The sequence below is a fragment of the Nyctibius grandis genome, chromosome 11 (genome assembly GCF_013368605.1).
Source record: "Nyctibius grandis isolate bNycGra1 chromosome 11, bNycGra1.pri, whole genome shotgun sequence".
Classification (NCBI taxonomy): Eukaryota; Metazoa; Chordata; class Aves; order Nyctibiiformes; family Nyctibiidae; genus Nyctibius; species Nyctibius grandis.
This window is the reverse complement of record NC_090668.1, coordinates 10,152,663-10,172,237: the sequence shown is the minus strand read 5'-3', so window position 1 is coordinate 10,172,237 and position 19,575 is coordinate 10,152,663. Positions and strand designations below refer to the sequence as shown.

General features: G+C 39.0%; 1 protein-coding gene across 8 annotated transcripts in view; it reads right to left on the bottom strand.

Annotated features, from left to right (window-relative positions):
• Positions 1–164: 164 nt before the first annotated feature.
• The window catches only part of OTUD7A (OTU deubiquitinase 7A), a 124,389-nt gene continuing 104,978 nt past the window's right edge, over positions 165–19,575 (bottom strand). For 7 of the 8 annotated variants that reach the window (XM_068410107.1, XM_068410104.1, XM_068410106.1 and 4 more), the window contains 7 exons: positions 18,462–18,589; positions 17,286–17,398; positions 11,569–11,696; positions 9,542–9,691; positions 4,561–4,675; positions 4,228–4,312; positions 165–1,708 (listed from right to left, as the gene is read on the bottom strand). In XM_068410107.1, coding sequence (XP_068266208.1) covers positions 275–1,708; positions 4,228–4,312; positions 4,561–4,675; positions 9,542–9,691; positions 11,569–11,696; positions 17,286–17,398; positions 18,462–18,589 — 2,153 coding nt within the window. In that variant the 3' untranslated portion in view covers positions 165–274. The remainder of the gene's footprint in view (positions 1,709–4,227; positions 4,313–4,560; positions 4,676–9,541; positions 9,692–11,568; positions 11,697–17,285; positions 17,399–18,461; positions 18,590–19,575) is intronic. The other variant, XM_068410110.1, reaches the window with a different exon arrangement.

The following is a 19,575-nucleotide window of genomic DNA, read 5'->3' as shown; positions in this document are numbered from 1 at the left end:
TTTTGACCAAACATATACACAGCACTGACAAAGGAGTAAACAACCCTTCAGCTTACCAGTATATGTAAAAAAGACACTGACAAAATGGAAAATAATATTGTTTTTATGATAAATTAATCCTATTATTTCCTCATTGCCCCGGAAAAGCGAAAAGCTAGACACTATTTACTCATCAATCCTTTATTCTTTTTTTAAGGATTCTTTTTACTGCAATTCAACACTGTTTACTTTGTAAGTAAGAAAATGGTAAAACTAAGTAGTCACGGAAGAATCCTCAATGCCTGTGTCCCTTGCTTTCTCTCTCCCTGCGCTTTAACTCTTCTTTGTAGCAGTATGAACAGTAATTTTCAGTCTCAGGACGACCATAAAAGGAACAGTTCTCCTTCTTACAGCGGTTCTGCTGGATGGAATATTTTGGGCAAACTGTGCTTCTGCCTTGATTTTTGTCATTGTTCAACCAGGTCTGAGGAGCATCCTCATCAGCATATTCCAAGCAGTCTCTAATATCACCAGTATTGAATCCATTTGTGTATGTCTGAGACTTGTGTTCAGTAGGCATGGCATAGCTCAGCGATTCCACCGTGTTCACTGTACGGATACCGGATACCCGGGCTGGGCTATAGCTCTGAGAAGACAGTGATCTGTTTTGTTGGGGATAGGTGGCACAGGTCTTTAAGGTGCCAACCACTGGCTTGTAGGTATCATCTTGGAAGCTCGATGGCTTGGCGTTGACATCATGCAAATGGATGACACTTTGCCTTTGAACGGGTGGCGTATGGCTATAGTGGGCAGATACCGGAATGGGTCCACTTTTCTTAGCACCATTACTAGGTGAAGAAAATGACCCAGGAGTGGGACTAGTGCGATCTTTAAATTTTAAAACCAGTTGAGTTGTATGGCTTTGAGGCAAGACGGGTGATGCCCTATCCTGAGGAGTTGTTTCTAATTTTTCTTTTGAATATGCTTCTGGCTCCAGTTTCCTGCTGGCTGACCCATTCAGTGCAGCCTTTTTCTCAGCATCCTTTCTTTTCTGTTCCTGTTCTGCATTGAAACGCTCCTGTGCACTGGTCAGGTAATAGCCTATCATCTCCTCGTGGAACTGATGCCTATGACTGGTCAAAAGAAGGCCAGCGAAAATAAACTTCCGTTCACCCTGCATGGCAGCTCTCAAAATATTTAGGCTGAGTTTCACGTCAGTGCTGTACTTCCATGGGTCAGACTGCTTGTCAGAGAAGGGTTTAGTGTTCGTCTTTTCAACGGGTGAGTTGCTAGCTCTGTCAGTTGGAGATGGAGTGGTCTTTTCAGATGGAGAAGTGCTCGCAGACTGTCCAGATTCCTCTTTGCTCCCTTTTCGAGACTTAGACTTCTTCTCTTTGACTTTCTCTACTGCGTCACCATTTTTTCCATTCCCTGAATTGGCTCTGCTCATTTTGCCATGCACCAGGCCTCCAAGACCACCCATATTCTTTTTCAGTTTAATTCCCAGGGTTTTACTGAGGCTTCCTATTTTATTGGCAACTGAATCCGTCCTGGTTTTGTCTTTATCTTTCCTCTGTTTGTCCTTTTCTTTTTCTTTACTGTTTTTGCCATTACTGCCGTTGGAATTACTACAGATAGAATCTCGGTCTGAGTCCATTGAGTCAGCCAGAGACTGAACGTCTTCCCCAGCTGAAGCTGTAGGGGATTCTGGTTGAGCCAAAGGGGCCTGCTATGGAAAAGTAATTATAATTAGATACAGCAAAATCAGTTTTATACAGAGACTTGGTTAAAAAAAACCTGCAAATCTAATATAGGCTTTGAACCTGATTTTACATGCACTTTCTAATTTATGCATGGACATTTTAGACTGGTTTTCTTCACCAAATAAAGCTTATTTGGCTCTGCTGACTATGTATCTTGCTTCTTCCTACAGTAGCTTTTGGCTCATTTCAAGCATGTTTATAGACTAGAGGTCAGTCATTCAGAGGTTCTGTGAAAATCAGTGTCTGAATAATGGAGAGGTGTGAGTTAGAGCTCCTGTCGAGGGGAATGCTGCAGCACAACCTCCCTGCTTGTGCTGACCAGCTGAGTGGTTGGCCAGCATACAGACACTGGCCATGCAATAGGAAGCATCTACAGTACAGGCTGCCTCTCAGCAAGTGCAGAGACAGAGAGCATGGAAAGAAATGGATAATATGGTGATGGAAGGAAAATGAGATTCTGCTGAAAGCTCTGAGGGGGATGCAGCACACAGACCTGTATGTAGTAATATTTCAAAATTCATTATGCTTAAAACCCAACTACTTATTTAAATTGATTTCTTCATTGTTCAGATCTCTGGTGCATGAAAATCAAAGGTACAATGCACCAGCACTAAACATCTTGCCTGAAATATTAAACATTAAACTTAAGCAAGTAGACTGAGGAATACAATGAAGCGTATTCATTCTGATCGGAAATACAATGCAGATAAAACAGCATCAGAAGTCTGAGTTCCAATTTATATTTTAGGTAAGGTAATAAAACATCTTTCTTGAAAATGCAGTAACGAGGATCCTAGGATACATTAAAATGTGGCTCTGTTCATTTACTCCTGCAAGACCTTAGTCTTGATTTCAGGCACCATGAAGCTAACACCTGCTAGAGATAAATATGAAACGTATAACTAATCATAATGATTCATAGGAGAGGGAAAAAAAAAAAGCTCTGGAGATTTATGTGGGTTGGGGCAATCCCAAGCACAAATACAGGCTGGGTGGAGAATGGATTGAGAGCAGCCCTGAGGAGAAAGACTTGGGGGTGATGGTTGACGAGAAGCTCAACATGAGCCGGCAGTGTGTGCTTGCAGCCCAGAAGGCCAACTGCAAGAGTTGGGGCTCTTCAGCCTGGAGAAGAGAAGGCTCCGGGGAGACCTCATAGCAGCCTTCCAGTACCTGAAGGGGGCCTACAGGAAAGCGGGAGAGGGGCTTTTTACAAGGACAAGTAGTGACAGGACAAGGGGGAATGGTTTTAAACTGAGAGATGGTAGATTTAGATTAGATATTAGGAAGAAATTCTTTACTGTGAGGGTGGTGAGACACTGGAACAGATTGCCCAGAGAAGCTGTGGCTGCCCCCTCCCTGGCAGTGTTCAAGGCCAGGTTGGATGGGGCTCTGAGCAACCTGGTCTAGTGGAAAGGTATCCCTGCCTGTGGCAGGGAGGTTGGAACTAGATGATCTTTAAGGTCTCTTCTAACCCAAACCATTCTATGATTCTATGTATATACTTCCAGTATAGAAATGCATGCCTGCTTCTTGTCCCTGGGTACTTAAATGTCCTCTCTCTCTCTGGAATCCCTGAGCTCCCCATCACCCAGTTAGGAGCAGAGCTGTTATCCCCACTTGGCAAAGGAGGAAATGAGTGCTGAAGTGACCTGACCGTGCTCATGTGGCAAGTGTGAAGCAGGGAGAGGTAACTCAGGTCCCACAAGTTTCAGGCTCACAGCTTACAAATACAGGACCATTTTGCCTCTCCTTTTTCTGCAAGTGGTAACTACCACTGTAGAAACTGTAGAGAAATGGATTTTTCCCCTCTTGCAGCTTGTTAAATGCTTTCTCCTTTTGTGTTCTGTTCCTCCTTTCAAATCCCATCTGTGTAGGCTAAATCACCTCCATCCTCTCCTAGCAACCTTTTGCCTCCAGACTAACCCCTCAATCTATTCAACGTAATTTTCAGAGAAATTTGCAGCTGACTAGGTGCCAGCTGGGCATGGTTCTAAAATACCTTTCTGAAAGAACCAGGCTCCAGTTCAGCACCCGTCTGTGGCCTTTTGTCAGCCACTCTAAACTGGGAGCTGTCCCGGGGTGCAAAAGTATTCTCAGAAAGAGAAAGGACTTGGGATTGGTGACCTACCAGTGACATTAGGAGAGCAAGCCAAAGTTCTGAGAAAACAATGGTGAGAAAAGGCCTATTTTAAGGTTTTTCTGAACTACACAGACTACTGAAATAAGTAACAGAAAGATTAAGCTAGAACATACATTTCAGAACAGAGCATGAGTTGCAAAAATATACAAGCAACAGTGTTATTAAAACAAATAACTAGAAACATCTATAAGCCTGACTGCAATGACAATGAGTCAAGGGGGACCTGTCCCTGCTGCTAGGACACTTCAGTGTTTCCAGGCAGCTGGCCAGTCCAGGCAGCCTGCCCTACACAATGCCCTGTCGTGCCTTGTATCTCTCATCTTACTTGGACCAAGTTTACCTTACCCGTGTCTCAGATGGTATGCGTATCCATGTTACATTCATATAGCTGTGTAGAAGATTAAGCTTTGCCTCAAGAGACAGAATCAAACTAAGGATGAAAAAAGAAGGGAACAAACAGTCAAAAACAGCCTGAAAGAAAAAGCAGTACTTCTTAACAGGGAGAGAAGTAACAGCAGCCTGAATTGTAACTGTCAGCTGGATACCCACCCATGTCTTCTCCCATGTAACCAGAGAACACGAACAAAGCCCTCTCTGTTAGTAGTTCTCCCAATACCTCAATCAGGTACGGCTCAAGACATTTTACTGCTTAACACTAAAGTTACAGAAAGGTCTTACTTGGCCAGCCTGGTGTTATCATTGTCATCTTTGCCCCACTCCCAGTCTTTCCCAGGATCGACCGCAAAGTGCAAAGGCAGTAACTTGTGTTCAGAGTCAGTCAGGGGGATCACCGCTGAAGGAGAGAAGAAACAAGGATTGGAGTTGGGGGAACAAAAACAACTAACAAAAAAAAAAAAAGATTTAGCAGTGAAAAGCATCATAACTGGTTGAAGAAGGGCAGAATTTGAGTGTGCTGCAGAACTGTGCCATCCAGAGCACCACAAATGATTTATACTGGGCTCCATTTCCCTATTTTGATGTTTGTGCAGTAGAAGAGGAGAGGCAGAGGTTAATACACTGATTGCTCCTGGAGTGAAAGACAGTGACCTGTGGAGGAGGGGAAACCTCCGGGAGAACAACATTGCCATTTTGTAATGCACAATGAACATTTCCTGGAGACAGAACCATTAGAATAGCAGAAAGCAATAAAAAGTCAAGATATTCCTGCCTGTCTCTCATGCAGATGCACATACTTGTTAATTATTTTGTCTTTTCAGTTTAGTGCCTTTTTGTTTTCCACTGTCAAAGAAACAAGAATATATTGATAGCAGCATTAAGAAACAAAGCAAAATGCAGTTATAGGGATTTGGGACACTAACTATGAATTAACGTAATTGAGGAGCATAGAACAACATATATATGGGTTAAGCAGTCAGTTTGAGACCTGTCTTGAGTGTAGTGAAAAGACCATTACTGCTGTGATATCCCAGCATTACTGCCTAGCTGTTATGGCTCTTCTGTCCTTTCTCCTCTCTGCTAGGGCTCTGCCTTCTGACACATATCTTAATAACTCTGCTTTTTACTCAGCATGCAGGGACTGCACTCTTGATTTTACAGAGTGTCTATCATTCATCACCAGCAAGAAACTGAGAGAAAAACAGTCAGCTTTAATTAAAGCTAGCATTTTGCTTCCATTTCATTAGAAAAAAAAACAGTAAAAGCTGTTGAGGGACTGGGTGGGATCCTCAGCATGGTGCAGGTCACTGCTTCTTCTCTGGCAACCAATCAAGGAATTTAATTTTCTATACTAGAAACCTTCAGGACTTTGACTAGGTATTCATTCCAACAAAGCCAAGGGGCAAAGAAACCTGAAGAAATCACCTAAACATCATGGCACTGAATTACTGAAAACTGATTGCACTTATTGGTTATATCCTGTTCATCATCATTTCTGCAGATCAGAAAATGTGTTGTCAAAACAAAACTACAGCATTTTTGGTTAAATATTGTTCCTCACCTAGCAGAATGCAGGAAATTTAATTTGCATTTTAGATTAACATGGTGAAGTCAGTATTTGGTTCAGACAGTTTGACAACAACTGCAGAAAGTATACACATTTTCATCTTTGCAGACTGGAAAAAAATACAAATTTCATGGAAATGTTGCCCTCTACTGCTTATAGTAGGTAATTCTTGAAATATTTTCCCCATCTTAACTGCAAATATAGTAACAGAACAGCTGGAGACTAATCAACTTTAGTTGCAGATACTGCTGTAAGATGCAAGCCCAGAAATTAACATTAAGAGAATTTAGGTCCTTAAAGAAACTCAATGTGAATAAGTAGCAAAGAGTGTAACTCTAGAGTTCAATACACTGTAAAGCAAGCTCCTGAAGCATAAGAACATAAGAAACATACAGCAGAGGTGACAACTGAATACACTTTTTAACACTCATTGCTGTAATGTGAGGGCTTACCCTGCTGCATTCAATGAAATTATTGCAACAAAGGGGCTGGAATAACTGAGAACCCAATTAACTGATTGTGTTTCCCAAGGAAAACATGTATCCTGCCAATTAACTGAATTACTAGCAGGTACTGACTGGATTTACAACTGATGTTACAATGCAATGTATCAACGCTTAAAAGGAAGAAGGCAACTTAGAAAAGAGCAGCACTGTAAGTTTATGACACAACACTTCAACTTCTGGTAGCAGCTGACCTTACAGGTACAGCCTGGTAGAGGACTGGGAATGGGATGCTGAGGCAGGTGATGTGGGGAAGCTTGGACCAAAGAACTGTCAGAGAAGTGAATTAAACCTCAAAAAGTAAATTTGAGTTTCTTTTCTAAGGACAGCTTGAAACAAACTAGGTTTCACATAGTTCAATAAATAATCATTTTTATAAACAAATTTTAAAGGAATCCTTTTTAAAGCTGGCTGGTTTTTTGACTCTTCACAATTGTGGCTCTCCCTTCCTCTGTGCCAAAGCTGCCAACATCTCTATGCTGACAAGGTACAAAAAATAGGCATTATTAGAGCATCCTTGTGCCAATCTATTTCCTGTCACAGCATTTGAAGAACAATAGCAATGCTGTGTTAGCTGTTAGACTGCTGCAGTCTCTAACAGCAACCAGCTTGGCAGCTGAAAGCTGAAGCATTCCTTTTACCCCAGACTTACTGCCAAGTGCTCTCTGCTGCTCCACAAAATTGAAGCCTGTGTATTCAAGGCCCTGCAGTAAAATTGGATCATACAAAACAAATACTATTTTGATTCAACAGCCCTTGTAATTAACTTGGATGAACTTAGACATGAACAAAGACAATATTTAATGTTACTGTTGCTGTGCTGGGTATTTGGTCACTTTTACTCTCCCCGCACCTTTACTGTGCGACTACAGGTGTAGGAAAATCCTACAGAAAGACAGTTTCTAACCACAAGTATATTTAACATTATTGCTAGCACTTGTGGGAGAAATCAAATATGTGACCTTGTTGTCAAACTCAAGATGTTGCAGTGTGTAATTAACAAGAATATATGGCTTGTAATATTAGGAATATTTCAGTAGGTGGCACCAACTTGTATCACTGAATACTTTTAACACATACTGAGAGGTGGGGCCAGAGCAGCTGAACAGTAGTTTCCCTCACTATCTTTTTTCAATTATGTCACTTAGAGGACGCCACAATAGCAAAAGGTTTGGTGGGTGGTGGTTACTCTATCTGCAAAGTTATTGCAGAGATAGTTAAGTTCTGTGTATTCAATCAAATTATTTACACACATAGGCTCTTGTAAGACCTGTGATAATGAAGTATTGTATGAAATCAGATAGATGTGCCTGAAATAAATGAGGTTACCGTTGGTCTACTGATATTATTCCGATCTCAATTGTTAGAAAGGAAGAAATGGACTCTGCCTACTCCAGAAATTGTCTTGTTTCACCACCAACAGAACTTGAACCTAAAAAGGATCAAGACCAAAGACATGGAGGCATGTTCTACAAGACAGCTCTACAATTTCTAACATAGACATATGTGCAGGAGCTGCTAACTTAATAGCATGCTGACATTACAGTCCTGGCTGCAGCATATCATCATCACCCATCAACAGTGAAACAGTATCCTTAAAAAAGGCTCTTCAAAACTCTCTCTTCATTCATATCCCATTATTGCATTAAAATGGTATGAATTTGTTTTGCAAACATTCATTTCTCACAAGGTGTTTCACATCATACCTCAGAGTACTGCTTTGAAAATATTTCCTATGTGAAAAGCACTTTCCTAAGGGCCACTCTTCTACAGATTGAGGGCTGGAAGGCAGCTGCGATGTCCCAGTGGAAAATGCAACGGCCAGACCTACTGCCAAGCACCTACCTACAAATCCCTGAAATAGCTGTGTGCCACTGAAGGCTGAATAGTTGGGCTGGATTGATTTTCCCATTGTACATCTGACATCTAGAGCAACCTTTTGTTTCCATTATTGTCTTATGATTCAGTCTCCTCCTCTTCACCAACACAAAGTTTGCCACATGCAACCCTTTGTAGAGTGTTCCCCATCTCACACCACCTCATATAAAAAACTCTCTGATCCTTCCAAGAAGGATGACTTAACTAGATGTCAAATTCTTGCATGAAGATGTCTACTACAAAATCTGTTGTTCAAGAATTTCTTTCCTCCTTTTCATCATTTTAATGAATGTCTTTCTCTCTACTTGCACAGCTGCAGCATGCTGACTGTCTCGTAAGCATGGAAAACACCTAATACATCCAAAATCAGATGAAATGCATATAGAGTCAAGGAATTAAAGTTGCCTCTAAACTAGTCTCTAGAAAGGAGGACTAAATGAAATTCAGTCAGGAGATCTCAACAACCAGCACACATTCCATGTTTACTTTACAGGGATATGCATTCATAAGGGATTTAAAACACCTCTGCAGTGTCATCAGGCAAAAAACAAGGAGGACTCCTACCTAACAGCAAAACTCCACTGAATTTTTCTAAAGCCTCACCATGTTTTTGGCAAAACACTTTTCCTTTCCCCACAAAAAGAGCAAAGACAGACAGGAGTTCATCTCACAGCTTCCTATTATTAAGCAAACAGGTCTTCCAAATAAGGCCAGTTATAGCTAGCTCCTAGGCTACTGATGCAGGAACAAATCCAGTCCTGAAGCTCTTGTCACTCCCAATCCCATATCCAGGAAGCTCAAACTTGACACAGAAACATCTGGTCAGACTTTGTTGTCACTGTTCCGAAGTAAAACAGAAGACAACACAATGAGAAGAGAAAAACATTTCAACTAAATGTTTTTAAATGAGAAACATGCGTTTAGCACATTAGAAGAGACATTTTTTCCTATTACATGAGGTTTCAATAGTAATCTGACTCACACAATCTTCTGAACACTTTACTAGCCCAAATGAACAAAGGCCTTCAAGAACCCATAAGCACGGTAGGTAACTATGATTATACCCATTTACACATATGGAACTGACAGAAAAGGTTTAAGTGCCAAAGACAGACAGTGACAGCACAAGGGTTAGGACTGAAGAGCTCTTGGCTCCCAGTCTTGTGATTAGACCACTTAGCAGCCTAAGAACGCAGCAATAAAACTTAGTGGATATTGTTTCCTTTCTGATAGATAAATACATGTACAGGTAGAAGCAAGCACTTTGTGCGTTGTATTCAATATATACCCTTGGGCTGCTGTGTTTATTGCATACCTTGTTCTCTCTGTTGATCTTTTTGTTCCATGGAAACAAGAGCGGAGAAATGAGCCTGATCATAGGCTAGCACAAGAGGTGAGCAATGGCATCTGTTAGGCAGAACTTCAAGTGGCAAATAAATTCCTCCAAATGGTATAGGTGCAAATGCTGCAAAGAAAAATGAGATTTTTTTTTTTAACTATATCAAAGAACAGACAACAATGTTCATTCTATTGTATGTAACAATTGTGCTACATTTTCAGAGCTCCAGGAAAGCAGCCTAAAGTGGAGTAATCAATGCAGAAAAGAGTCATAACAATAGGTAAAATTTCATTGTAAAACCATCATGAAATATTCTAAGAACAATAATGAAAACATTCTGCTCTTACATATATTTTCTTTGCTCTAATTGTTTACTAGTAAAGATACTAACAAACAGGTCTTATAACAAAATCTTGATGACTCTCACACATGTATGCAGATTTGTACCTTCCTGTAATACTTGCAGATAGAAGGATATTTTCTAATAATCAGCAGTAAATACTATCAGTTCGCTTGGTAACACACTCTGCTTGTACCTTGCATTAACAGATTTCAATAAGAAACATTACAAACATGTTTATAGTCCAAACACACATGTCATCACACACATCATATATGTATGAATGTGTATATATGTGTATGTATAATAATGATAAGGAAAGATTAATAAAATTCTACAAGTAGAATTTGAATGGGATGCTGCATCTGTAAGGGCAAAGCTCTTTCCTTTGAAAGATTCTACACTTGTTTATATATAATTATGGGAAACAGCAAGTTTGGGTGGGAAAATTCTCTCAACATGTTTGCTTCTGACCAATTATTTTTTCTTTTGCTGTGAAAATATGAATCCTTATTGCTGAAATATTTCCAAAGTGACCATAAGGAAAAAGTAAACCCAAACAATGCACTGGTTTTACTAGCGACTTTTTCTTTGAAGAGGTTTGCTGTTTCCAGACTTTGAGACAGAGAACAGTATTGGTTTTGAGGCATAAATCTACATTTTGGTGAGTTGATCCGAATTTGACCATGTTATTAGTCTTTTTGAAAACCTTTACTTTGTACATGCAACAGTTAAACTGGGGTAACTTGATAATGCTGGTCCATGAGGCCAGCAGTGAGAAAAACACTAGAATTATTGTGACAGAATCAGATTGGGTCAAGGGAAAGAAAATGTGGAGGGGAGGGCAATTTGGGATAGGAAAAGCTATGATGAAATAAAGCAATAGTGATCGAGTCTGTCAGAGCAGATAGCAGTCATATAACCATTACTTGTAGTTCACAATTTGAATGGAAACAGAAATTACCCAGCTTTTTCCTATGGAATTAAATTTCTGTAAACTCCATCAAGTGTTTAACATCCCCCCCCCTTTAACCAACCAAACATTCCCCTTCAGTTATGCAACATACTATCATTAATTAGCATTCTATTAGTTCATGGTAAAAAGTGAGAGAGGTTAATTTAATCACTCAAGCCCCGCTCACACAGCTGTCCAGCTGGCTCCACATATGGGCCTAACATTTGTGTGCTCACAAGTGCAAACTGAATAAAACATTGTGGAACTTTTGAATGAGAGGCTGCAAAGGAGTTAGTAAAAACAAAAAGCCAAGACAGACACATTCAAAAGTCAGTTTTTCAAAGTCAGATTAGATTGATTTACGCAGAGTTTTAAGGGGCACCAAAATAACACAGCAAAATTAAAACCTTGTTAACCTAGACCAGAAAGAAATGTATTGTGTTCTGTAATTTGGTGGTTATTAAGTTAATAGTAAACATCTAGGATAAACACATTTTCAGTGAGACTTACATAATTATCCTGTACTTTTTACTTTTATGTAATAGAAATAGATTGAGTATCATTTTGCCTTCTTTTTTTCCCTTTCATACAAAAGCAGCAGCTATCCCACAAACACTCCGATGTGTCACAGCTGGGTCTTTTTTTTGTGATAGATTATGACTGATTCAATTTACATAGGTACATAAATTTGTAATTAAAAACTCTTACCTTCTCCCCCAGAGTCTCGTAACATTGTGTCTGCTACTACAACAATAGGTCTTCTCAAAATATGGGCTAAGACAAAAACATGAAACTCTTCTAAGCTCTCATACACTGGATCTTCTGAATTATCGACTCTGGAAGACACAGCATTGAAACTTTTTGAACCAATCATTGAAACTTTTTGAATCAACCACTGAAACTTTAGTGTACCAACACACTGCAGCAGCGATTTCTTCTTTCTTGTCACTCATATTACCACTCTTCTGAAACACATATTCCAATTATTGAAATAAGTAACATAAGAAATTGGAAAGAAAAATATATTTTTGGAAATAAAATAATAGCAACAGAGGAAATGTTTTCATTTGCAGACTCCACACTAGTTTAGTAGTCAGCAACATTCATCCATCTGATATCGTTTGGTAGCTTAATGGGAATAAAAAAGGTAATACTTAGCCAAGCTCCTGGTGTAAATCTGTGTTTGTCACAAAAATCATAATTTCATTTGACACCCTTGGCACATAGACTCTACAACGAAAGGCAAGGCTAGTTCCTCTAAACAAAATACAGGTGAGTTTACCTTGGCAATGTATCAACTACCTGTTGATTTCCTGACAGTATTTCAGCAACAAGCTTCAACTCAAGCACAAAAACTTGCACAGTAGTGGGGCATTTCCCTTCTTCAGGGGAAAAAAAAAAAATGGTATACTGCATTGACTAAAGGAGATACAGAATGTGAATGTTTTGAGTTCCAATTCTTATTTCTTAGTCTTTAAAAATATCAATACTCTCTTCTCAGGAAAAAAAAAAAGATATAGGGAGCAGTTTTCAAGGCATATAATAAAAGAGAAAACCTAAATCAACTTTCCTTAGATTATTTTGGTCTGAATGTTATTTTGTATTTAATTGTGTGGGAATGCATGCTTTTGTGTAAAACATCTTCTGTGGCACGTGAGATGCAACCATCTGTCAAATAGGAAATACCTCGAATTCAACAAAAGCTTGTAAAGTAAGGAAAAAACCAATCACTACATGGGTACTAGTACTTAATTCTCATATGACATAATTCTGATCCCTTCTTTGCCTTGAATTTTCTCTCTTTTCTAGAATGTGCAGGATATTCACTGTTTTCAGATCTGAAGGGCTGTCTGAACTAGCGTATTTGAATCCCCACAGCAATTTGATTATTTCCAGGCTGCATTTGGCTTAAGTACAATTTACATCAACTGAAAATAGGCCAGACGAAAAGAATATCTTATCGGCCGTAAGAAACTTCAGCTAATAAGGAAAAAAAATATACTCTTATAATGAACTTATTTCTACCTGCACCCTATAATTGCTGCATCTACTGAACAGTTACAACGGAATAGCACTCCCATAACAGACAACCAGATGAAATAAAAATAGTTTTAACACAATGTCTTTGTTAAATGATCTAAACCAAGTTCTCTACAAGATGAGGGTCTTTGATGGAAGCAGTAGTTTTGTATGAAGAATTGAATGTTGAAATACTCTGAAATACCTTACCCAAGCCCGAAACCTCAGCGTTTGCATGCATTTGAGAGGTACTTCCTGTTTAAATGTTCTGGTTTTCAGCCTTAAAACTCTAATGACACATGGGAAGATTACAGCGATATTCCCTCCCTTCTCCATTTAAAATCGCTTGACTTTATTAATAAGATAATGCCAACAGCATATGAGACAGCTAGCTAGAAGGTGACAATACTAAATAAGCATATCATCCACTTTCGAAATCTGTATTAGCTCACACCACGACATCTAGCTTTCGGCTCTACTAGGTTTTCAAGAAGCAAGTAACAACAGTGATATTCAATCTAGCACTAGAACAGGCTCTGAAATCTCTGACTTGACGATAGTCTGCAAAATGAAGGAATGGGTTGGAATTTTCTCTTTAGCAGGATTGCGATAGGTAGGTTCTTAACAAAAACAGAGGGTACAAAACATTTTTCTTTCTTCAAAGCAGTTGCCCTCAATTCAGTATCCCTGGTTTTGCTTGTAAATGGAGATAAATGAAACAATTATGTTAATCTGAAATTTATTTTTTACATTTACAGAAAGATGTGCAAATCTGTTTCAAAACAAGAATCTGCTTCATAGTTAATTAGTTTGCTCTGCTTTTGGGCTTGAAGGATTTTACATGTTGGAAACAAGAACTTAAGAACCAGGTTTTTCTGTGTTTCCTTTTTTTCTTTTTTCCCCAACTTCCAAGGCTCAGAAAGAGAGTGCTGTCAAAGAAGAAGTCTTTGGAGATTTAGTGACAATTGCTGATCTCCTTTGCATGTAGTTCACTCTGAAAAATAACAAAAGGGAACTTGCAGGTGAATGAGGCAGCATAATTCCAGACTCAGGCTTGTCACTGAATTCTTTTGAAGCAGATACAACTTCTGATGCTTTAGCTAATTGTGACACCAAAGGAGAATGTCTCATCTAAATTCAAAGACTAATTTCCAAGCTTTCTTAATACGGTACCTACCTAGAGAATGTAATATACCCCATCTCAAAAATACTATTTTGATATTCCTTTTCCTTCTCAAGGGCTCTGTTTTGAACTTGGGTACATTAAACCGAGAAAATAATTCATTCTGTCACATTCATTCTGTCATTGGAATGATTGTAAAGAGAAATACATATTCACACATTTAATAGGCTAAGTTTCTTGCCTGATTCCTCCGCTATTTTAAAGGAAAAAATAGGTTGTCTATTTATCCTTACTTTATTTGGATTTGCAAAAAGATAAATGCAAACCACGATAAGAACATTAGAAACAATTTAAATTAATTCTTTACGTAATAGTGGTACTCCCTGTTTAAATATCTGGGAAGTAAAGGTAAAGATGGTTGACTGATTGGCAAATGCCGCACTTGAGGACATCTCTGACTGGTAGATACTGAAACTACATAGTATGTGAAACGTACAGAATGAAACGGACAGAACAAGGCCAGAGAAACTGGTGGTGAATAGGCAAATTTAACAGAAATTCAAATCGAACTGCATTAGAAGACTAAAGCATATCAACAGGAAAATATCTACAAATGTAGGAAACAAACTAGAGAGTAAAATGAAAACCAATCTTTTCTTTTTTAGCCTCAAAATAGAAGAAAATGAGATACATTGTGGCTGACAATTTTCTAAACAATGTCCTCCTGCATTAGGAGAATTACCTATCCTTGACATCAGAGTGTTAAAAGGAAAATGTAATATTCTTTCAAAGCCCAGAGAATATTTGCTAAAGATTTTACTACTCTCATTGTGTTGTATGCCCTAATTTGTCAATTTATTTACCACCACATGCAATTTTCTCCAGGGGAAAGAGTAGCTAGAGAAAAACATGCACTGAGTAAACGCACACTAAATATTTTTAGTGATAAACACTAGACACAAAAACTAAAGCTTCTGCATTCTTAAGGCTGGTCAATAATCCTATACTTTGGGAACAATTGCACTGAAAGCGAGGGATGGTTTATCATACCAGCTATTTAAAGCAGATTCTCTATGTGCATCAAGGGTATTTAAATGTTGTAGACACTATTTCATCCCAAACTTTTTCACAAATACGTTGCTATCCATTTTTTCCAATAGCTTCTAAACATATAAACTAATCGCATGCTGGCAGTAAAGTAGACAGTACTGGGTATTTCCCTGCGACCATCAAATTTTCTGGTACTGTTTGTAAGAAGCTAATTGGCTAAAATGCTACTAATTGAGTATTATACAAAGATTAAACACACATACTAAGCTGGTCTTCAAGAAAACACACTGCTTCCTTGTTTGCCTGTTAGCACTGGGTAGTAACTGGCAAACATTGCAACTCTGCAAGGAGTAATCAAAGTCGCTGCAGTCAGTCATACTCTTATGGAATCAATCTAGATAAGCAAATGTGAAATTAGGTAAGAAAATAATCTGATGTGGTTCTTCGAAATACAGACATACCCTATGCAGAACTTTCCAGCAACAACAAACTTTACTAGGATGACAGTGGATCAGTTTAATACAGACCTCTACACTCTTCAAATAATTCTTGCATTTCACAGAATCACAGAATCAACCAGGTTGGAAGAGACCTCAGGGATCATCGAGTCCAACCGTTGCCCTTGCACCACCCTGTCAACTAGACCATGGCACTAAGTGCCATGTCCAGTCTTTTCTTAAACACATCCAGAGATGGTGACTCCACCACCTCCCTGGGCAGCCCATTCCAATGTCTAATAACCCTTTCTGTAAAGAAATTCTTCCTGATGTCCAACCTGAACCTCCCCTGGCAAAGCTTGAGGCTGTGTCCTCTTGTCCTGTCGCTAGTTGCCCGGGAGAAGAGGCCAACTCCCACTTCACTACAACCTCCCTTCAGGTAGTTGTAGACTGCAATAAGGTCACCTCGGAGCCTCCTCTTCTCCAGGCTAAACAACCCCACCTCCCTCAGCCGTTCCTCGTAGGTCAGACCCTCCAGACCCTTCACCAGCTTGGTCGCCCTCCTCTGGACTCGCTCCAACACCTCAACATCTTTCTTGAAGTGCGGGGCCCAGAACTGGACACAGTACTCAAGGTGCGGCCTCACCAGTGCTGAGTACAGAGGGACGATCACTTCCCTAGACCGGCTGGCTACACTATTCCTAATAGAGGCCAGGATGCCATTGGCCTTCTTGGCCACCTGGGCACACTGCTGGCTCATGTTTAGCCGGCTGTCGATCAGCACCCCCAGGTCTCTTTCCACCAGGCCGCTTTCTAACCGCTCTTCCCCCAGCCTGTAGAGCTGCATGGGGTTGTTGTGGCCGAAGTGTAAGACCCGGCACTTGTTCTTGTTTGAGAGCACTATTTATGTTACATGGGTTTAATAAAAGCTTGAATAGTCAAAGAAAGGGCAACTGTTCCTATGCAATATTAATTATCGTAATTTTTAGTTAAAGTTTTTTATAACTGTTCAAAGGTTGAAGTAGCATATTGATTTTTCAGAAGGGTTTCATGATACTACAAAGTATAGTTTGATATTCTACTTTCTGTTTAAAAAGACACTGCATCCAAATATTTAATCTTTAGCTTTAATATAAAAAAATACTACTTTTTTTCCCCTGTACATTTGGGGTTAACAGCATTTTAGAAGTAGAAAATGTGAAGAGTTACTTGGTGACTTGCCCTCAAAAACAATCTATCTGAAGATTTTCTGTTTGTACTACAAAGCAAAAAAGGACTGAAATAAATGTCTGAACATGAGAAGATGGCGTTAAAGCTGTGCTAAAGCACAGAAAAAGTGATATTCCAGCACAAACTACTTTCTTCTAGAATGCTATTAGAAGATGTGATGTTATTCTGTCATTCCATGTTTCAGCAAAAGTATCTGAGCAGTGGCTATCTTTCTGCTACATCTTCCTCAAACAAGAAGCTACATATCTTCAGTGAGACGAGGCACTTCATCTCCTCGAAGCTAAATGCTACTGCCAACGTGCTTCTTCCAGAAACCAAGAAATTAGGATTTATGAAATCCAGACTCTCTTGGATGCAAAGTAACCTCAAGTTAGTGTGGTAACTGTACAAGGAAACAAATAAAATGCTAAATATTATAATGGGATGTTTGATAATTATATTCTACCATGCAAAAAAATTGTAACCAGTTGAAGAGGCAGTTTGATGGTCCTATAAACATCTTCATTCATTTGTACTGTATTGTTTTCCTACTGAGAATACAAGATTTTGTCATACTCTAAACTTACCCACCACCAGTGCCTCCATTTTTGCTGAAATGTGTACGAGGCTCACTTGATGCCAGTTTAAGCAGTTCATTCCACTCCCGTTCCCATTCTTCTTCTGTATACACTAAACCTGACTATGGGAGAGAATGAAATACCTTTACGATTATGCTGGTACAAAATGTAAGCAGAGTTCTGTAGTAGTATTTACAACTAATTTATTTTGAGCTTCATACATGATGCGGTTTAATATCTTGGACCATTAATGGCTCAACATTTCTATTCAGGTGAAAGAATATAACATTAAAAAAAAGATCTGAGCCACTAACTGTATACTGGATTACATTTCTAGATGTGGGTTTGCTGCTGCTGCTATCACAGTGCTCCACTATTGGAGATCCAGTTATTCAACCCACGTGAATTCCTTGCAACCATGGTTAGCATGCTTTACTGCCCATTTCTGGAGGTTTGCTTTCTTCCCTAATATATGGAACTACTACAAATCCCTCTGTTCAAGAGCAGAAAGGGTATATAAGTGCTTCTGTGCCCATGTTTTCAGGTAGCCTGAAGTAGCTGAGTCAGTCACAGCTCAGCTGTATTCTCACTGACTGCAGCCAACAAAAAAGCAGATTACACGACACAAACATTTAAGCATATTCACTTGATTGCATGCAGGATTACTCCTGAAATTGGCTTTTCTAGCCACTGTTTAGGCGTAGACATCTTCAGAAAATAATATATGTTGAAGTACAGCTTTTAATCAACAGTCAAACCAAGTCTACAGATTATTTTAATTAAAACACATCCACTCAATATTTGGTCACAGCTCTAAGAATCCTTATTCACCGTTCTGGGGAATCTTTTCTAAATGTGCTTTTCTTTCTTTTGTGGATTCCATCCATTCATTTTATAATGTCTGTAATAGCTGAATTATACATTTAATTTTGCAGCCCCAAATTTTCTACAGGTTCCAAACTCATCTTAGACCTTTGTAGGCATAAAACTGTGCATATTTATGCCCACAAAGCTGCAAAGACATGTGCATTCTGATACAAAAATTCTAAATTACAAGTATCTCTTTCCACATGCAAAACAGAAGTACAGGGAATTTGATAGCAATTAAAACTTTCACCCCAAACTTCAGAAGAATGCTTTTGACCCTAAATGATATTAACAAGACTGTCTTCAGGCCATACAGACCTCCTTATTCTGCTGGGTCTGTTGCCATCTCCATCTTCTCTTCAGTGCTTCCCTTTCAGCTCCACTTCTCATCATAGTATAGAGTGCTTTACGTAAAACAAGGTCCCGGTCGTGAAATCCCCACATCCCTGAAGTGGCACAAGATGACATTCAGTTTTAAAGAAGCTACAGTGAAGTAGAAATAGTAAGTACTAATACACTTAATATTGCTCTACTAGCAAAAGCAGTACAGCTTATATATTATTTAAGATTTTCCTTGGCAAATAATTCACTCATTATTTTTAAGGTTTCCAAAAGAAATAGTCAATATAGATAAGCTAACGAACAACAAGAGGGAATTCTAACAAAGTTCAAACTTTGATTAAGGAATGACTAAGGATTTGAGTTGTTTCAGTGTTTGCTTGCAGGCAACTTCAACTTTGCTGCAAGCAATGGAATATTCAATGCACAGTCTGGTTTTAGCTGTAGTTGCCAACAGAGCTTGCAGACACAAGAATGCTAATAACAACTGCAGGCACTTTTGTAAATCACAGATGATGCCGACACCCAAAGGCCTCCACTCTCACACAGCATGATGGTAAATTTCCTTTGGCTTCGACATCCAAATAAAGAGACAAACATTCAAGATGACTGGAAGTCTAAAAATACAACCAGCCACAGGCTTTCAAGCTCATTTTAAGATAATAAAACATCTTCATGTTGAGAAGAGTAACCTACAACAAAAGAGAGCAGAGCTCTCACCAAGACACATGCCCATAGACAGCCATGTTTCAATTACTGTATTGTCAGCTGCTGGCATTAAATATGTTTATTTACAACTCTGCAAGTCAAAATACTCCAAACATTTGCTATAAACAATACACAATTACTCCTAATTAAAAATGAGGTGGACAAAGACAAAAGGATCCTTGAAACAGAAAAAGCTCTTTTCTTAGTACTTCTTACAAAAAGAAGAGTCTCTTCAAAATATTGAAAATCCCTGTTTTTTTAAAAAAGTCACCTTTTGGATTTCCGTTGGTGAAAGATTTTAGCAACTGCTACAAAAATATATGTTTCCTCATAACAGGCTAGGATATAGAAGGCATATCAAAGACTCTCAGCTTCACAGGTTTCT